The 20746-nt window shown below is 35.6% G+C and overlaps 1 protein-coding gene across 2 annotated transcripts in view; it reads right to left on the bottom strand.

The window, feature by feature from the left end:
* The window catches only part of LOC111141660 (nucleoporin 35), a 34919-nt gene that overhangs the window by 4034 nt on the left and 10139 nt on the right, over positions 1 to 20746 (bottom strand). For both annotated transcript variants that reach the window (XM_022494395.1, XM_022494402.1), the window contains exons 5-6: positions 4052 to 4193; positions 1300 to 1369 (exon numbers count right to left, since the gene is read on the bottom strand). In XM_022494395.1, coding sequence (XP_022350103.1) covers positions 1300 to 1369; positions 4052 to 4193 — 212 coding nt within the window. The remainder of the gene's footprint in view (positions 1 to 1299; positions 1370 to 4051; positions 4194 to 20746) is intronic.

Genomic DNA, 20746 nt, shown 5'->3' with positions numbered 1-20746 from the left:
AATAGCAGGCTCCCTGCCGAGCAGAGAGCCCGATGCGGGGCTCGATCCCAGGACTCTGAGATCATGACCTGAGCCGAAGGCAGCGGCTTAACCCACTGAGCCACCCAGGCGCCCCATAAAATATTTTTTTAAAAAAGATTGTATTTGATGTCCCATAATAAGCTGTATGCTAAGATTCAACAAAAACCCTATTAATTTTTTTTAAGATTTTATTTGAGAGTGAGTGAACTAGAGAGAGCATGAGCGGGATGGAGGAGCAGGGGTAGAGAGAGCAGCAGATTCCCTGCTGAGCAGGGAGCCTGACACAGAGCTTGATCCCAGGACCCCAGAATCATGACCCGAGCCTAAGGCAAACGCTTAACAGAATAAGCCACCCAGGCACCCTCCCCCCAATTAAACAATTTCAATAATTTCTACCTAGCTCCCAATTCTCTACTATAAAGAATATGTGGCAAATATTGGGGCACCCGGGTGGCTCAGTTAGTTAAGCATCCAACTCTTGGTTTTTGCCTCTGGCCATGACCTTAGGGTCCTAGGATGAAGTCCCATGTGGGGCTCGACACTCAGAGGGAGTCCGCTTGTCCCTCTACCTCTGCTCCTTCCCCAGCTCGTACTCTGTCACTCTCTAAAATAAATATATAAATAGAATCTTAAAAAAAAAGAAAAGTGGTATGTTGCAAATATCTCCGAAAGTAAAGTAATTCTCAAAGTAACTGTTGTTTACAAATAGGACTTATTAACACTCACTATCAAGTTTTTAAAAATTGTATTCATCAATCTTATTTTCTGTAGGAATTGAAGTCAATCCCTGGTAACAGAAGAAAGATTTGTTATTTATAACTTGTTATACACAAGGTAAAGCAAGCTAGATACTTTTTCAAAAAAGCTCTCTAGAAGCTAAAAAAGCCCTAAGAACTCTGTAAATCAGGAACTTCTCTCTTTTACCTCCAATAAAACAAGCTCATACTGGAAGAAAGTAATGTAATATTTGGCATAATTTTTGTTAAGAAACTGTGAACTATTAAAAAAAAAAAAAAACAGTGGGGGAGGGAGGGTGTGTGGAGGTTGGAGCCTGAAATTCTCACTCTCCTGCTTATCTTCTCTCTTTATCCCTTTTTATCAACTACTATGCAACTTCTAGCCTTCTAGACTTCAACAGACATATTCAATGAAAACTTAAAAAAAAAGAAAAAAAAGAGAAAGTCTGGAAAAAGCAGACAATATTCAGCAGCAGTTTCCCTCAATTCCAGCTTATTTTTCTTCAGACTAAATCTTGAACTGAAAAGAAGTAAGCCTTACCACATGTTTTAAGATATTCCCATACTGTGCAAACTGTAATAATATATAGGAAGCAGATGCTTGAGGAAACCTGAAAAAAGAGTTGTCCAAAGAGTCAACTTCCATAATAAATACAAATGGAAATTACCATACTTATAAGTTGTTTCAAGGTAAGTTCCCCTAACAGACTAGATTAATAGGAAATCCCTGATCATTGTTTCCCCCCTACAGTTAAATCTGTTATTGCTTATCACCCAAAAGCAAGTATGTTAAAATTAGCTTTGACTCAGCCATTCTCCATCCTCAGATTCCATCTATGAAATCTCTAAAATTCCATTACCACTGCCATTACCACCCCACACAGGAAAGAACTATAATGTTGCAGCTCTGTATATATTTTAAAAGGGTGTGTGAGCATGTGTATATGTGTGTGAAATACTGAGGTATACTACAGTTATTAAAAGGAAAATAATTTTAAATTATATAGTCATATTATATACTGAGCACCAACAGAAATTTAGTTCTGAAACAAAAATGAAAGTCAGTACCAGTATCAATGGTACAGAAACATTTAAAAGGATGGTTGCCAAGGTTTTAATAGCCAAAAATCTGAGAAAATTGTGATTTTTATTTTCTTCTTTATAAAGTTTTATATAGTTTAAATATTTTATCAGACATTACTTTTATAGTCCAAACAATAAAGCTATTTTAAATTGAAAACCTGGAGTTTCCTTAACCAGTTGCTTTAGTTATTGAGACCCTGGATAAGAACCCAAGGAAAACAAATCTGAGTCACAAAAATAGATGAAAAATTCCACATATTAAAATGTATGTGAGTAAAATACTGGATTCAGGACTGAAATTTTATTTTATGTTATATATGTTTGGATGTAAGATTTCTTTCCTCAAAGAAAAGCAACAAATAAGGCTAAGTGCCTACAAAGCAGAGCTAAGAAAATAAAAATGAAAGAAAAATAATGGTTGTAAGTGAGGGAGGTGCTTGATAAATAAAATGTAATTCTAAGACTCTAGGACCACTTTGAATGGAAATATTCCAATATCCTACAAAAGCACCACCTAAAACAATGAATGATATTTCATGATGACTCTGAATCAACAGGAAAAAAGTTAAATTATCAAAGAAAGAACATACATATTTTAGATGTACTACCCTATAAATGATCAAAATATTTTATCCCTTAGAAGAAAACGTTTCAGTTATTGCAATCCAACTCATATAGAGGTTTACTAAAACATAAAACAAACAGAAGATTCATAGGCAGGAAAGTGTTTATCTTAAAAATTAAAAAAAAAAAAAAGACTAGCAGAAGAGCTTCAAGTAATTTATCCAAATACTGAAGAATCTTAAAAGTGACACCATTACTATTGAGCCTCAAAAACAGACTTGGGAGTGGACATCAAAGCTCAAAAACAGCCACATCATGAGAGAATATGAGCTAAGCATGGGCTTTCTGGAGAATGAGACGATCCCGATTTTTTACCTAAACAGGATCAATAACACACAGAATCTCTCTGGAAGGTTACAGAACAAACGGGTGGTAGATATTGCTTTAAAGGGGAGAAAAATTGTAGCTGGATACAAAAGTGGGAAGGAAAAGTTTTCATTGTAGATTCTTACACATTCCTTTGAATTTTTAAATTTAAAAAAAACTGAATATATAACACTAACATTTACTAAGCACTGTTCTTCAAGAAGCTCATGTGTTATTTTTATACCTTTCACCCCAAAACTAAATACAGTAAGACTCAATATCAGTATGACATTTCACACTTTCAGAAACAAACCTTACATAGTATGTTATGAACAATAACAGCTTAAAAATCAAAGGACCTAAGGTTTTTTGCTGACACTTTACTAACAACTAGATGTAAACCTCTGAATAAATCACTTAATCAGTTTTCTCATCTATAGATGACGTAGTATGATCTCCAAATGCCTAAAAGTACTCTTTCTTAATCTAAAAACCTATTTAAAATGCATCCAGGGCTGTCATGTACAATTTCTATTAAAACTCAGTATCCTGTAACTATAAAGTACCAACCTTGTGACACAGTATGTACATATACAAAATTCAATTTGATAATTCCAAACTGGTTAAGTCCAATATAAGCAGAGTAATAACCACTACAAAGAAAGGAGCTTCCTAAGTCTAAAGAGGCAATCTTTTTCCATTACCCAGCAAAGATGCTTAAATGAAAAGAAGAAGAGAAGCGGCAAACAGATAAATGATTAAAAAGAACTATACACAAATACGGAACACTAGTTAATAATGTGCATGCTGGGGGCACCTGCGAGGCTCAGTCAGTTAAGTGTCTGACTCTTGATTTCAGCTCAGGTCATGATCTCAGGGTTGTGAGATGGAGCCCTGCATCAGGCTCGGGACTGAGAATGGAGCTCACTTAAGATACTCTCTCTCTCCCTCATTCTCTGTCCCTCCCCCTTCCTCTCTAAAAAAAATAAATAAAAATTAAAATTAAAAAAAAATAGTAATAATACACATTCTGAAGTGTCAGGGTGATTAATTTCTAGTGAAGTGTGCAACTTATTCTGAAATGTACCAACAAAAAAAGATGATTAATGGAAGATAAAATGAAGTTAAGTAAAATATTAACAACTGTAGAAGCCAGGTGGTAGGTATATGAGCATTTGCTGTGTAATCCCTTTTTTTTGGTATGTTTATTATAAATGCCGGAGACAGTTTTTTTGTTCCTTTTTTTTTTTTTGGAAAGGTAAATGATACTGAAACCTTACCCAAACACAGTCACCCAAGTGTCATCGAGGTGATCTTCAGAAGTCAGAGAATCTCCTTGAGTATAAAAAGGATCCAACTGTGCAGGAGATAATGTTGTCTTTCGTGGTTGACCAATGTTTGCTGGACTAAACACACTTTGTCCTATATTAGTATATTTAGTAAGTTAGTTACCAATATAAACTTCTTGACTTATTTTAAATCAAAGCTCTCAGTTTTAAATGAAAAAAATACATTAAAAACTGGCAATTGCATATATAGTTCAAAATATACAACTGTAATCATATAATTTTATATTACCATACAATGTCAAAGCTCACTAATAATTGAGCCTAATTTATGATTTTACAGAAGTTTTATTATAAATTTGCTAATGTTTTAATTTCCAGTTAAGCCCACACAAGAAGGATCTCAAATCAACCTCAAGGACTTCTACTTGCATTCATCTTCCAAACCTACCACTTTCATAACAGCACCTGTTCCTTAAAAATATGCAATAACTTGTTACTTACAGAAAAATCCAAATGCCTTGGCCTCCACAATATAGTTTCAACCTATTTTTTCAATGTTCCCCTAAAAAGTATCTACCCTAGCTCCTGAGATGTAAATACAGTTTTCTTTTATATTCAGGTCATTTCTATCTGAAATGTCTAGTTCTGTTCTTTCTTTGCTTATCCTTCAATAATAGTTACCAATTAATGAGTACTGCTACATGTCCAAAATGCCAAGCCAAATGCTTTACATGTTCATTTTATTTCAAAGGCACTGTCCCACTGAGACCACACATTTCTGAGAAGCAGAGATTATTCTTTCATCTTTGGAGTAGTAATGATTCACTCAAACAAAAAATATTTTTTTCAGAAAAACTGGGTGGCTCAGTTGGTTAAGCATCCGACTTTTGTTTTTAGCTCAGATCATGATTTCAGGGTGGTGAGATCAAGCCCCATGATGGGCTCCATGGTGGACACAGAGCCTGCTTGGAATTCTCTTTCCCTATTCCTCAGTCCCGCCCCATCCTGGCTCATGCTCTCTTAACAAAAAAAAAAAAAAAAAGCACTAAACATATTCTAAGTATTGAAGATACAGAAGTGAACAAGTTAGTCAATGCTCCCCCCGCCCAAAAAAACCCACCTATCTCTAACGGAACTTAAATTCTAGTGGAAGAGAGAAAAACAAATAAATAAAGTATGTTAGAAAACAGAAACTCCTACAGAAAAATAAATAGAGCAGAGAAGGGAGACAGTAAGTATATATATTATCATACATGGAAGAATTAAATGAAAAAAAGATTTCACTGAGATGCCATTAAACCAAACCCCGATAGAAATGGAGGATGAGAAACATGCCAGTATCTGAAGAAGTAAATGTTACTGGAGAAAATATCGTGTATAAAAGCCCTGAGAAAGGATATGACAGGTGTTTGATGAACAGTAAGAAAACCAGTACTTGCACAGTGAGGAGGGGCATCTGAGGTCAAAACAAGTGTCTGAACACAGAGAGCTAACAAGAAGTCAGATGATTGAAAAAAAAACTTTGTAACCCACTATAAATAAAGCCTCTGGATTTCACCTCAAATGAGTTGGGAAGCCAACGGAAAATTGTGAGCAGAAGTGATGTAACAGGACAAAAATCTTGAAATAAATAAACAGCATTTTATTAAGAGTATTTATATCATTTTTTACATGTACAATTTTATTTGATTCTAACAATAAGATGGGTCCTATTATAACTCCACTTAACAATTTAGGAAACAGGGGATGTTAAATAATGTCCAGGATGGCAGCTGGAATTCCAATCTAGGCCATCCATATTTGAAGTATGAGCTCTTAGGAAATAATCTAGTCAACACTTATTTACTATAGGAGCAGTTCTACAAGTGTGCACTGGAGACCCAGAGATCCCGATGACCCCTCTCATGGAATCAGCCAAGTCAAAATGTTTTTCATAGTCATTTAAGGTTTCATTTGCCTTTATATACTCACTCTCTCACAAGTATATAGTGGACTAGTGGACCCTTCCAGAGGATACTTAATGCGATTCAATCAATGGAGACTATACAGAAGCAGACAGAAGAATTCAGCTTTATCTCATTTTTTTTTCAATTTAAGAAAATTTTTTTAATTTTATTTTGTTTTTTCAGTGTTCTAAGATTCATTGCTTATGTACCACACCCAGTGCTCCATGCAATATGTGCTCTCCTTAATACCCACCACCAGACTGACCCATCCCTCCACCCCGCTCCCTTCCAAAACCCTCAATTTATTTCTCAGAGTCCACAGTCTCTCATGCTTTGTCTCCCCCTCCAATTTCCCCCAATTCACTTTTTCCTTTCCTTCTCCTAATGTCCTCCATGTTATTATTAGGTAATTCCACAATTGCTAAGTAATTCCACAATTAAGTGAAATTTTGAATTCAGCTATATCTTAAGCCAGACATTAAAATTTAAAAGGCACAAAGCAATGTCACTATTCTCATGAGAATCTTTTCTTATAGAAAGTTATTTTTACTTTAAAAAAAGGTTATTTATGTTTATTGGAAACAAATTATTTTTAAATGAATACATACTATAAAATATTGTTTTAATTTCTGATACGGTAAATATCAATAGCTATAATCCAAAAGCTCTGGGCTTCAATTTTTAAGAATGTATGAAGGACCCAAGGGGCACCTGAGTGGCTCAGTCAGTTGAGCATCTGACTCTTGATTTCGGCTCAGGTGAAGATCTCAGGGTGGTGAAATGAAGCCCTGAGTCAGGAGCTGGGCTCAACAAGGAATCTGCTTGAGGATTCTTTCTCTCCCTCTGCCCCTCTCCCCACACGCTCTCTCTCTAAAGTAACAAATAAATAAATCTTTTTTTTTTTTTTTCTTTAAGAGTATTAAGGACCCTGAAACTAAAAAATCCAAGAACAACTACAGGGCATTGTGCATGACTCACAATCCACGTTTAGTGATTTCTGGAGGCTCTCTGCTCAATACATGCTACGTATCTGCTGCCTAGTCACTTGTCCTGAATTCCCAATTGAGTTGAAAAATCAACCTAAATCATTTCAAAGTGTTTGTAGTCAAATGGAGCTCTGAAAGCACGCTCTTAAAAAAACAAAAAAGGGAGGATAAAGCTACTGTGTTAAGTTTTATAAAAGGCCATATACTATATTATCCTGATGGGAGACTTACAATTCACGTAAAAAACTCTGAAAGATTACTGAATAAAGAAGTATTTTTAACTTTATTCAATCCCAAATCTCCTATAATGACCACATTTTACCTTCATATTTTGGTAAATGCTGATCCTGGGTTGAGTATATCCTATATACCTTAAAAATGCTTGATTAATGAGAGGTAACAGGAACTGCTATTAGGAAATGCATAATAAAGCTATTCACATCTAAAGCTGAGATTTAAAAAAGGCAACTGAGTGCTCCTATTCATTGATTTCCTATTTATGAATACAGAATGATTTTCTCAGAAGCATACAAAAAGAAATTCTCTTATCAAACAAACATATTCAATGACAAGTCACAGTGACACACTGTTAATACACAACAAAGTAGTATTGGAGAGTCAAGTTACTCTCCAGATACAACACTCAAAAGTTCAAACTAAATTTTTAAAAGAAAAAAAAAAACCTAAACAGCCCCTCAAATTTTATTTTGGTATATTATTTTTTTTTATTTAATTTTATTTTTATGTGTGTGTGTTCCAAAATTCATTGCTTATGCACCTCACCCAGTGCTCCATGCAATACATGCTCTCCTTAATACCCACCACCAGGCTCACCCAACCCCCATTCCTCTCCCCTCCAAAACCCTCAGTTTGTTTCTCAGAGACCAGTCTCTCATGGTTTGTCTCCCCTTCCAATTTCCCCCAACTCACTTCTCCTCTCCATCTCCCAATGTCCTCCGTGTTATTATTTTATTTTAGATCCTCATGTTCCAACTGCTAGTGAATTACAGAAATACATAAAAGTATCTTTTAATGTATGGGGGAGGGGGAGTATAACATCTTGCTTTTTTGAAAAGCAACAGGTGATTGCGTTAGGAGCCCAGAAGAGGATTGGACTGGATGGCAGAAGGCTAGTGTTGCTAGCCCTGAACTAATCATTCACCTTGATAGAGAGCATTATGGGAAAATGAGAGGGAAGATAGCAAATGGGTTTGTAGTTAGTTCACATGCAGTTCTATTACTTATTGTCACAACTAGAACAAGTAATTGAACCTCACTTCCCAAATATTACAACAAAAATAAAAACAATAACAATATTAATGATAATTGCTAACAAGTACTGAGCACTTATACTACATTCAAGGTGCTCGTACAGGTTCTTTGCATGTATTCATATTTAATACTAAAAGCAATTCTATGAGATATAACCTACCTTCTGCATTCTATATATGAGGAATACAAATATATATATATATATAAAACACCTATCCAACATAATTTAAATAACTGAAAGAGCATGTTTGAGAGGTTCAATAAATGTTAATTTCCATTTTATAAGGCCAGGCATTTTTCTGACACAAAAGCCAGATTAAGATCAGATGATCATCAGCAGATGCAAAAAAAACTACTGACAAAAATACATCCTCTCATGATAAAAATGCTGAACACCTGGGTATAGGAGGATAAATTTAAAAAAGGCCATATTATGTCTAGCCCACATTTGACATCATACTCAGTGGTGAAAGATGGAAAGTTTTTCCTCTAAAATCAGGAACAAGGGTGCCCACCTGCCACTCCTTTTGACATATTACTGAAGTCCTATCCAAAGCAACCAAGCAAGAAAAAAAAAAAAAAGGCATCCAAATTGAAAAGAAAGCTGCAAAACTGTTTTTGCACATAAAATGATCTCAAACATGGAAAAATCTTAAAGACTCCACCAAAAAACTTTTAAAACTAATTAATGGATTCGGTAAAGTTGCAGGATACAAAATCATTCAGAAATCAGCTGCATTTCTATACCCTAACAACAAAATAAATAAATAAGACAATCCCCTTTAAAAAAACCATCAAGAACAATACAAAACACAGGAATAAAATCAACCACGGAGGTGTAAGATTTGTATACTGAAAACCACAAGACTTTGATAAAAGAAACTAAAGACAAACAAATGAAAAGATATCCCATGTTCACAGATAGGAAGAACTAATATTGTTAAAGTCCATACTTATCAAAGCCATCTATAAAATCATCAACAAGATGAAAAGGCAACATACAGAATGGAAGAAAATATTTGTAAACCACGTATCTGATAGGGGTTACTCTCCAAAATATATAAGGAACTCATACAACTCAACAGTACACAAAAAAAAATAATAGTAATTTGTTAAAAAGAAAAAAAAATCAGCAGAGGAACTGAATAACATTTTTCCAAAGAAGAGACATACACCAACAGGTACCAAAAATAGTGCTCAAAATCACTAATCATCAGGGAAATGGAAATCAAAACCACACTGAGATGTCACCTCACACCTTTTAGAAAGGCTATCATGAGAAAGCAGGCACTAAGTGCTGTCAAGCATTTGAAGAAAAGGAAATCCTTATGCACTGCTGGTGGGAATATAAATTGGTACAGCCACTATGGAAAACTGTATGGAGTGCCTCAAAAATCACAAATAGCACTACCATATGATCCAGCAATCCCACTTCTGGGTACATCTCCAAAGTAAATGGAAGTAAGATCCCAAAATGGTTTCTGCACTCCCATGTTTCTTGCAGCATTACTCATAAGAGCCAAGATACAGCAACAATCAAAGTGTCCTTCAGTGGATGAATGGATAAAGAAGGGGTGGTACATATATGCCATGGATGTTTTGCGGCCATGAGAAGAGGGAAATCCTACCATCTGCAAAACAAGGATAGACCCCGAGGATGATGTGCATGATGTTAAGTGAAAGAAGTCAAGACAAAGAAAAGACAAATACTGTATGATCTCACTTTTATGTGGAATGTAAAAAAGCCCTCACTTTTATGTGGAATGTAAAAAAAAGCTCAGAGTAAGAGAGTAGTGGTTACTGTGGCCCGGGGGCTGCACAACATGAGGAGATGTTAGTCAAAGGGTACAAACTTCCAGTCACAATATGAATAAGTTCTGGGGAGGTAAAGAACACCATGGTGATTACTGTTAATAATATCATATTATATACTTAAAAGCTTACACCGTAGTCATTCTGTAATATATGTAGGTCAAATAAACACACTGTATATCTTAAACTTACACGTTTTATGTCAACTGTATCTCAAACTTGTAATAAAGATTTCCCTTAGTTATTATATCCGTAAGACTTAACTGTTACTCCAATACCAAACAGAACAGTGGTAGATAAGAACTCACAAAAGTTAACTGTTTTAACAATAAAGAACTTCAATATAAAAGATGTACTTGGTACAATCATTCTTTTACATTAAAGGCACAATTACATTCAGAGTCAAATCTAAAAGACTTCCAGGAATGATGTCCAACTCTTTACTCCAGATGGTACCAAACCAAAACTACACCCTCAACAGGATCAAAAGTTAAAGATATCAATTAAGTAAAAACTATAATGCAACCACATGATTCTAACTAAAAAGAAAAAGATACAGTCACCTAAAGATTTGAAAATTCTTCACACTTTATTAGGCCATACAACTTGAATCCATATACTTCATTTGGACTCAAATTTAGAAACCCATAATTAATCTAATTTAACCTAGTAACATAGCCTTTCTTTCATAAAAAAATAGGTTTCAGATCACCTTAGATCTAAAGGCATTATTAAAGCATCTACTTAATTCAGAACACTGTCTTAGGCACCACTAGAAAACAAGGAAAGACGCTCAAGACTAACTGCTTACGTTCAGTCATCAAGTAACCAGGTTAACAAAAAACAGCTCAGTAGCCAGAAAGCTTGAAAAATGAATATTCAAATATTTTTTATAAAAGCAATCAGCAAGTGAAGATATGTAATCATTATTAACTCTAGAGAAAACAAAAAAGGTATACAAGAAGGAAACGGAATCTCAGCATATTACACTGGTCAGTCTTACAGATTTATCTAACCAAATTCATGCTTAAGAAACAAACTACAATTTATTGAAAAAAATCAAACTGCATACATGATATGATACATTTAACAATTATTCTTTTTCCTCATCAACTCAGATGCACAACATATTTTTAAAATGAGGACGATTTAAAATGGAACACACTACTTTGACAATTGTCTACTTATCAACTAACTTAACAACTATCCCTTTAGGAAATAAGCAAAAGCACATGAAAGATACTCTTAAATAAATTTAGTTCCTAAATAAATTTAGTTCCTACTAGAAAGACATGCCTCTAACATATAAAAGATAATAAAAGGCATTTTAATATAAAATCTAAAGCCAATTCCAATTTTTTGTGTATTACCATTAAAAATGTTAAATTTAGGGACGCCTGGGTGGCTCAGTTGGTTAAGCAGCTGCCTTCGGCTCAGGTCATGATCCCAGCGTCCTGGGATTGAGTCCCGCATCGGGCTCCTTGCTCAGCAGGGAGCCTGCTTCTCCCTCTGCTTCTGCCTGCCATTCTGTCTGCCTGCATTCGCTCTCTCTCCCTCTCTCTCTGACAAATAAATAAAATCTTTAAAAAAAAAAAAATGTTAAATTTAGTAATGCTACATCATGTAATAACCTTCAAGCAAGAAATTAAATGAAAGCTCAAAATGAGACAACCATTATGACCTTTAAAAATAAAACAAATCAAAATTAAGTCTCAAACGAATAAGCAATCTAATTTTTGCCCTGTCAACTACTCTGAAAAATGTAATTACTTATACATAATCTAAAACTATTTACATAACTTTAGCATAATTGCCCCCCACCTTGTTAATGTTTAATTGCTCCACTGATTTTACTTCCTTTCAATCAGACTTCTGGTACCCACATGCTAAGCTTTATAAGATGAAAATAAAGTGCACCTATCAAACCACATCAAATTGGGACTATAATGTGTCTCCCTTGGTAAATCACTATTCAAACACCCTCCATAAGATCAAATTGAAGTAGAGGGCAAAAGACCTTATTAGCCTTTATGAAATGTCTTTAATTAAAGAAGAGATTCAATTAATTTCAAAATAGGTCACTAACAAATGAAAACAAGGGATAAAAAGAGTGGTAAATTTTAAACAGATATATGGCATATAAAACTTGGGGAAAAGATTCCTTGTAAAAAAGATTCCTTTTTACCATGAAACAAAGTAGCACAATGTGTACTAAAAAATTTGGCCTCAGACCAAAGAGAGGTCTGGCCTTTGTTCAGGTTCTGGAGGTAAACTCTAAACCCTCGGAATTTTCCCAGAGACAGGAGTGTTTCTGTTATTCCCCACACCTCTCAAGAGCACTTGATAATTTATGCTAACAAGGTGGCTCAGGCTGGGGACAGATCACACCATAAAGACCAACCATGTGATTCTGGTTGGAGCTTTGAGCCACATGCTATCATCCCACCTGTAGGCAGAGGAGGGGAATGGAGACTGATTTTAGCTACTTGATCAATGAATCAATTAATTATGTTTATGTTTATGTTTATGTTTATAATCATGTTTATGAAACTCCAATAAAAGCCCTGGACATGAAGGCTTCAGTGATCTTGCCTAGCTAGCAATATTGCATGTATAAGCACCACATAATAATGTTAGGAGAGTAACACATCATGGAAGCTTCATGTTTGGAACTCTCCTAGACTTCACCCTATGCATCTTTCTTTGGCTCTAATTTATACTGTTTTGCTATAATAAAACTGTAACCTTAAGCATAGCACTTTCAGTGGGTTCTGAGTCTTTCTAGTGAATTATCAAACCTTAAGAGGTTTGAGAAATCCCTGCATTTATAGCCAAGTGGTCTGAACGGAGGGCAGCCTTGGGGACCTCCAAATTTGTAACTGGCATGTGAAGTACAGGCAATCTGGGGGAGAATGTTTCCTCAGACTTTTTAGATAACAAACTCATTGTACCCAAGAGTGTATTAAACAATGGATAAAACAACACAAATCAAACACCGCGAAATGAACACTTGCATTCATCCCTAAGCCCTGTCAGACACCCAATGACAGTTCTTCTAGAAAGTCTCAGGTTTTGAGAACACAGGAACGTGGAAGGTGTGAAAGAGAATACTGGCTGAAATCAAGGAAAACCTGTTTCAAGTGTATATAAAAGGAATGATATGGCAGGTCCTTCCTCATCCTAGGCAGCCAGATGACTACCTTTCAACCACTTCACTCCCAAGAGACCAAGAATTTAGTATCTGAAGAAAGGGAACCTAACTGGCTCAGGACCCAGTGAGTCCAATCACGCAGAGAACAACTGTATGGAAATTAAGTAAGTGAAAGTCTGCATATTAAAAAGGGGACTTCTTCCCTTTCTATATTCAGAACACCTGCTTAGACATAAAGACTGAATGTAAGGAACTCTTCTTTGGGAAAATTTAAATTCGAAGGAAAAAAAAGACCTACATATGCTGAAGTCAGAGACTTTCCCAACAAAAAATCTAGTTGACTGTTCATTCCTCTTACAGTAAAACCCAGTAAGAGACAAAATAGAGCCACCAATTCCATTTTCCAGCCAATGTTGATACACATACACGCACAGATTCCAAGTACCTTTTTAGTGTCTCATTAAATTAAATACACCCCCCTCAAGAAAGAAAGAATACTGAAAAAAAAAAAAAAAAACAATATGAACTAGAAGGAAAAAGGCAAAATGAGCAGGAATTTTAAAAAACCAACATAAATCTCACTGCTAAGATATTTTACCCATAAAACAAGAAAAGGATACTATGTTTCTAAGTACATTCAGAGAACTGAAACAACAAAAATGTTCTTTGAAATTTAAAATGGCAAAATAAAAAATTATTATAGAAGTTGGAAACTGGTATTAAAGACATGTCCCAGAAACTAGAATATATATATAAAAGACAATGCAAGGGAGACAAAGTAAAATTAGAAATCTCTGCAGAGCTCACAAGCAAAAGGAATTCAAGAAACAGGAAACAACAACAAAAACAGAAGTGTAATTACCAAACACAGGGAAATTTCCCAGAACTACAGGTAAGTGTCATAATTTAAAGTCTCTATCAATTAATTTCCCAGGAAAACATATGAAAAAGCCCCACACCAAGGCACAGCTGTGAAACTGAGAACACTAACCATAGAAAGATCTTACATTTTTCGAAACCAGGCCACTTACAAAGTCTAAGAAATCATCACCACATGTGACTTCCACAAAACACCACAAGCTTAAAAAAACATGGAATGATGCCTCTAAAATTCTAAACTAAAATACTATACTCAGCCAAACTAGCAATCCAGTGTGAAGACAGGAAGGAAAAAAAAAAAAGCATTTCAGATATAAAGTCTTAAATTTCATTTCTCTCACAAGCTTTCTTAGAAAGCTACTCAAATATGTTCCTCACCAAAATGAGAAAATAAACTAAGAAAGAAGAAAGCATATCACCTAGGGAAAAATCTCCACTCTAGAAATTTGCTAAGACAAGTCCTAGGATGAGAGTTGTATACCATGCTGAAACAGGAAACATCCAAAAGAGAGATTAAGAGAGAGAAGTTCTCAGTTTAAAGCAAAACAAAAAAGTATTTGAAACTATCTTTGAGCATTTTTAAAAAGACAGACATGTATCTTAGCAACAACATGGGCTTAAAATAAAGGGAGCAGATGGCACAGAAAAAAATCAGATGAATGGGAAAAAAATTATTAACTTAAAGAGAAATAAAAATTTTAGAGAAAGAATAAATTATACTATTTGGTTCAGCATAAAAGTGTTTATATAGTCACAAACACTGACAAAGGAATAAAGTCTGATATAACTATATTCAGTAATGTGTGGGAAAGATAGATTATCTCCAATTACCTTAAAATAAATACAACAATACTGGAAACTGAAAATCAATTAGCAATCATACATGGTTGATTGGGTAATGGACCTCCAACATGACTACATCCTAATACCTGGAACCTGTAAATATTTACCTTATATGGCAAAAGGGACTGTGAAGATGTGATTAACAATCTTGAAATGGGAAGATTATCCAAGATCATTTAGATGATTTGGGCCCCCAATATATCCACTAGTGCCCTTACTAAAGGAAAGGGTGAGAGATTTCAACTATAGAGAGGTGATGTGATGATGGAAACAGAGACTGGAGAGATACACTATGAAGATAAAAGGTGCCACAAACCAAAGAATACAGGTAACTGCTAGAAGCTGGAAGGAAAAAAAAAAAATGAATTCTCCCTAGAACCTCTGGAAGAAACTGGTCCTATCAACATTTTGACTTTAGCCAGTGATTCTGGATTTCTAACCTCTAGAACTGAAAGAGAATAAATGTGAGTTATTTTAAGCCACTAAATTAGTGGTAATTTGTTTCAGCACCAATAGGAAACTAATACAGCATCTCATTTAGATAAATGGAGGTAAATTCCTAAAGAATAGCTCAAAGATCTGGACTGGTTGGTTCTGGAGGAATAAAGAATGCTGTACCTTATTGTTAAGTATTTAAGTACTGTTTGATTTTTAAAAACTATTTGCTTTTAAATTGTTTTGACTAAAATATAAAATATCATCTGCACCACAACTAAACGCCACCCAATGGTACTATTTAGTCTGGCATGAAAGTAAATAAATTTTGGTGACTAATTTTTTAAAAGTCAATATGGTAGGCAGAAAAGTCTCCCAGAGATGCTCGCATCCTAATATCCAGAAACTGTGAGTACATTACATGACATGGTAAAAAGAAATAAGGGATGTAGATAGCATTAAGACTGCTCTGGCAATTCACAGACCTGTACCCCTGGGGCTAATAATACATTGTATGTTAATAAAAAAATTAAAAATTAAAAAAAAAAAAGACTGCTTATCACCTGATCTTAAATGAGAAGATTATCCTAGATAAACCTAGTAGGTCCATAGTGATATCCAAGAGTGATATAAAAAAGGTCCAACTGGCTAGTATAGGCTTCAAAGATGGTAGGGAACTCTGACCCAAGTAATATGGACAACTCTAGGAGCTGGAAAAGAGAAAAGAGATTCACCCCAAGACCCTCCAGAAAAGAATACAGGAAAGAAAAAGAACCTACCAGGGCACCTGGGTGGCTCAGTTGGTTAAGCCACTGCCTTTGGCTCGGGTCATGATCCAGGAGTCCCAGGATCGAGTCCCATATCCCACTCCCTGCTCTGCTCTGCTTCTCCCTCTGACCCTCCCCCTTCTCATTCTCTCTCTCTCTCTTGCAAATAAATGAAATCTTAAAAAAAAAAAAATGTCCTGATGTTAGCACACCAAAAAAACATTTTTGAACTTCTGACCTCCAGAATTTTAGTATAATAAATTTGAGTTGTTTTAAGCCAAAAATCTGCGATAATTTGTTTCAGTAGCATCTGAAATTAATGCACTCTGGAATAAGATTATATATATATATATGTATATACATATATATATTTTTTTTTTTACGATTTTTATTTTTTTAATTTATTTGACAGAGAGAGAGAGTGAGAACAGCAGAGAGAACAACAGAGGGAGAGGGAGAAACAGGCTCCCCACTAAGCAGGGAGCCTGACGTGGGGCTTGACCCCAGGATTGTGGGATCATGACCTGAGCTGAAGGCAGACGCTTAACGGACTGAACCACCCAGGCACCCCTAATTATATTTTTAAAAACTATGCCAAGCCAAGTTGCACATAGATATTCCAATCCTCCTTTTGGTACTGGGATGTCACTGCCTCCAAACATTATATACATATATATTGGTTTCCTGTGTCTCCTATAACAAATTACCACATACTGCGTGACTTAAAACAACAGAAATTTATTCTCTCACAGTTCTGAAAGCCAGAAGTCCAAGATAGAACAAATTTTCAGCAGGGTCAAATGTATGCCAAAGGCATTTAGAGAAAACCCATTGCTTGCCTCTCCTAGCTTCTGGTTACTACTGCTGGCATGTTTTGTTGTTCACTGGCTTGTTCTGACAACACTCTTACCTTTGCCATTTTCACATTACCTTATTCTCTGTCTCTCAGGTCTGTATCAAATCTCTGTCCTGTTCAGGACACTAGTAACTGGATTTAGGGACTACCTAGGAAATTACCAGGATTACATTCTCCCCATTCTTCTCTCTCCTTAACTCCCTAGCTTTCCTTGGGAGTTCCTCCTCTCAAGACTTTAACCATTTGTTTTAACCACAGAGGTTCTGGGGATTAGGACATGGACATTTCATTTCGCAGCCACCACTCAACTATACAACCTACATTCATCCATCTATTCAGTTAACAAATACTTAATGAGGTCCCTTTATAACCAGCTCTGTGATGTGTACATAATGAAAAAGACAGAAGGAATCTCTGTCCTGAAGGATTTCATAATCCAGTAATGCAGAAAGACAGGAGCTAAGCAGAGCAAGCTGTACAGGAGCACATACAATGAGTCTCCAACCCAGATCAGAAAAAGAATTGTCGTGAAAAGGTCCCTCACAGATAAATTAGTTCTCTTCCTTCCTTTCTGAGAACACTAGCAGAACTCTGAGCTCCTAGCATCAACAAAACCAGTCAGAAAGTGCTATCATCTGAATATCACACTTAATCTGTTAACAATGTGCTAAAATAAGGACTCTAATTCAGTAGATAAAATTGGTATACCATCTGAGAAGACAACTGATAAATACAGGAAAGAACTTCTCAAAAAAAATTTTAAAAAATTTAAAAGAGTGTAAAAAGCAGAGGAATACTTAAATAGTAGCAGAAGAAAACTGAGGGGTGAGGAAGGGGAAATAGGGCAAATGTATTCTGGGCAATAACAGGCCATGGTTGAAAAGAGTTTCTGAAATTCTCTAATCTAGAGTTACCAATCTGTCATATGACCAAGGTTTCCCTGCAACAGAAATAAGATTTTTAAAAAGATTTTAACATCAGCTACAAAATTAAAACAGACTCCTTACTGGACAAACACCTAAGCATAAAATAAGTCATGTCATTAAATCCCATAACATCTCTTTATAAAAGCTGCCAATCTCAGAAAGTTAAAATTTACAAATTATATAAGAAATTTTCATTTGGTTAACACTATAGGAGCTTGTAAAAAAAAAAAAAAGCTCTAAAAAGTCTATGTTTTCCCTTCAATTTTCTTAACTCCTTTTCCCAATTCTTGCTTACTACTGACAATGTATGATAGATCCTCATGCCCATCATATTTTTTCAAAAAATATTCTTTTTCACTTACGCCCCTTAAGACTTTCTATAAACTCTTCAACCTCAAAGTAGAAACAGCAGTGGCTCCCAGTGGCCAATTTATGATACATATATTTTCCTACCATGGTTCTTTTATTTTTGCATATAATTTCTAAAAATGTAAGAATCTCATAGAAGTTACACTATTAGAAAAAATAAGATAACAAAAGGATGTTTAATTAACTTTAATCATGTCCTCTTCCACTTGACAACAATATTATAATGTATGCTCTTCAAACAACGAAGACATCCTTTAAAACACAATATACATTACTTAACATTATATGTTTTTGCATTTTCAATGTCCCTGGGATCATTTGTTGACTCGGTTAAATAATTAATAGTCACTACTGTAGCAAGTAGTGAGGTAACAGCACTGTCATCTACCTATTTGTATGACCAGATTACAACTGTTAAAACCTGGACTAATTCCCCAGAACATTCCACCTCACATATGTAACTGAAACTGACCTAACAAACCTAGATTTTCACTATGATATAGGTGGCAGACAGAAATCTAAAGATATCCCCTCAAAGTTTCTGTCCCCTGATTCCACTGGTAATTCAAACACTAATTCAGGTACTCCCAAGAAGGGACCTTGTAGATAGAATGAAGGTTATTCATTAGTTAGATCTTAAAATAAGGAATTACCCTGGACTATTCCAGTGGGCCCAGTGTAATCAAAAGAACCCTTAATAGCAGCCGATGACAGAAAAGTTAGAGATACAACCTAAGAGTGAGGTCAGAGAGACTGAAGTTTAAAAAAGATCTTGATCTGCCACAGCTGTCTTTGAAGATGGAAAGGGAGCCACAGGCCAAAGAATAATGGCAGCCTCTAGAAGCTGAGAAATACCTCCAAGCAACAGCAACAGCTAGGAAAAAAAAAAATAGGGACCGCAGTCCTACTTTCACATGGAAGTAAATTCAGCCAACAACCTGAATGAGTGTGGAAGTGCATTCATCCCCAGAACCTCAAGAAGAGAACACAGCTCTGCTGACACCTGAGTTCTAAAGCAAAGAAACAATCTGTGCTCAGACATCTGACTTATAGAAACTGTAAGATAATAAATTTGTATTGTTTTAAAATCTTAAAAAAGGAGGGGGAGGGGAGCACCTGGGTGGCTCAGTTGGGAGAGCATGAGACTCTTGATGTCACAGTTTTAAGTTTGAGACCCACGTGGGGTATAGAGATTACTTAAAAATAAATCTTAAAAAAATATTAAGTTTGTATTGTTTTAAGCTACTAAATCCATGATAATTTGTTAAAGCAGCAAAGTAAAACTAACACAGAGTCTGATACAAGGGGAGGTGCTGCTGTAACAAATGCCTAAAAACATGGAAGTGGCTTTGAAACCAGTCAGTGGGTGGATCCTAGAAGAAATCTGAGGTACTTAACAGAAAAAGCCTAAACAGCTTTAATCAAACTGATAGTAGAAATCTACCTACAAGTAACTATAAGGACACTGCCACCAATGAAGATTTAGACTGCTAGAAAAAACCTGAACCTAGAAGATAAAAAGATCTAACTTGTCACTGGATATTGCTTTTGTTATCCATTCTTTTTTTTTTTTTTTTAGATTTTATTTATTTATTTGACAGACAGAGATCACAAGTAGGCAGAGAGACAGGCAGAGAGAGAGGAGGAAGCAGGCTCCCTGCTGAACAGAGAGCCCGATGCGGGACTCGATCCCAGGACCCTGAGATCATGACCTGAGCTGAAGGCAGTGGCTTAACCCACTGAGCCACCCAGGCGCCCCTTTTGTTATCCATTCTGATAACATTTCCCTTTTGCTGGAGTGTTCAGTACATTTTGCTTTTTAACAACTGTAGATTTGGTTTATTTTAAATCTACTGTCTTGCTATTGTTTCTTCTGTTCCATCTTTGCTGTTGTTCCTTTTTTTCTCCTTTCCCACCTTGCTTTGTCCCTCATTTGGAGTAATGCAGTAATAGCTTCTTACCCGGTCTCCTTGCTTCTACCCTGCCCCTCACCCCAAAGTCTGTAATCACTACACCAGCAGTTTCATCCCTTACTTAGTTCAGGTTTCTGAGCAAATGTTACTTTTCCTCTACCTTTCAATAGGAAGCAGAGTAATAGCCTCCAAAGATGTCCCTGTTCTTATCCCTGGAACCTGGGAATAAGCAATGTTACACGGGCAAAGGAGAATTAAGATTGCAGATGGAATTACGGCTGCTAATTAGCTGACCTTAAGGAGATTATCCTGGATTATCCAGAAGGGTCCAATGTACTCATAAAGATATTTAAAAGACGGGTGAGAGCAGAAGAATGACCAGAGACATGCAAAGTTTTGCTAGCTTTGAAGAAGTGGAAGGGAATCACAAGCAAAGAAATAACATGGGTAACCTCTACAAGATGGAAAAGGCAAAAAAGAACAGATTGTCCCCCAGAGTCTCCATAAACTAAATACAGCCCTGCCGATGCC

This window comes from Enhydra lutris, unplaced genomic scaffold, assembly GCF_002288905.1.
Source record: "Enhydra lutris kenyoni isolate GAN:26980312 unplaced genomic scaffold, ASM228890v2 scaffoldscaffold1, whole genome shotgun sequence".
Taxonomy (NCBI): domain Eukaryota; kingdom Metazoa; phylum Chordata; class Mammalia; order Carnivora; family Mustelidae; genus Enhydra; species Enhydra lutris.
This window is presented reverse-complemented; position numbering and strand designations above follow the sequence as displayed.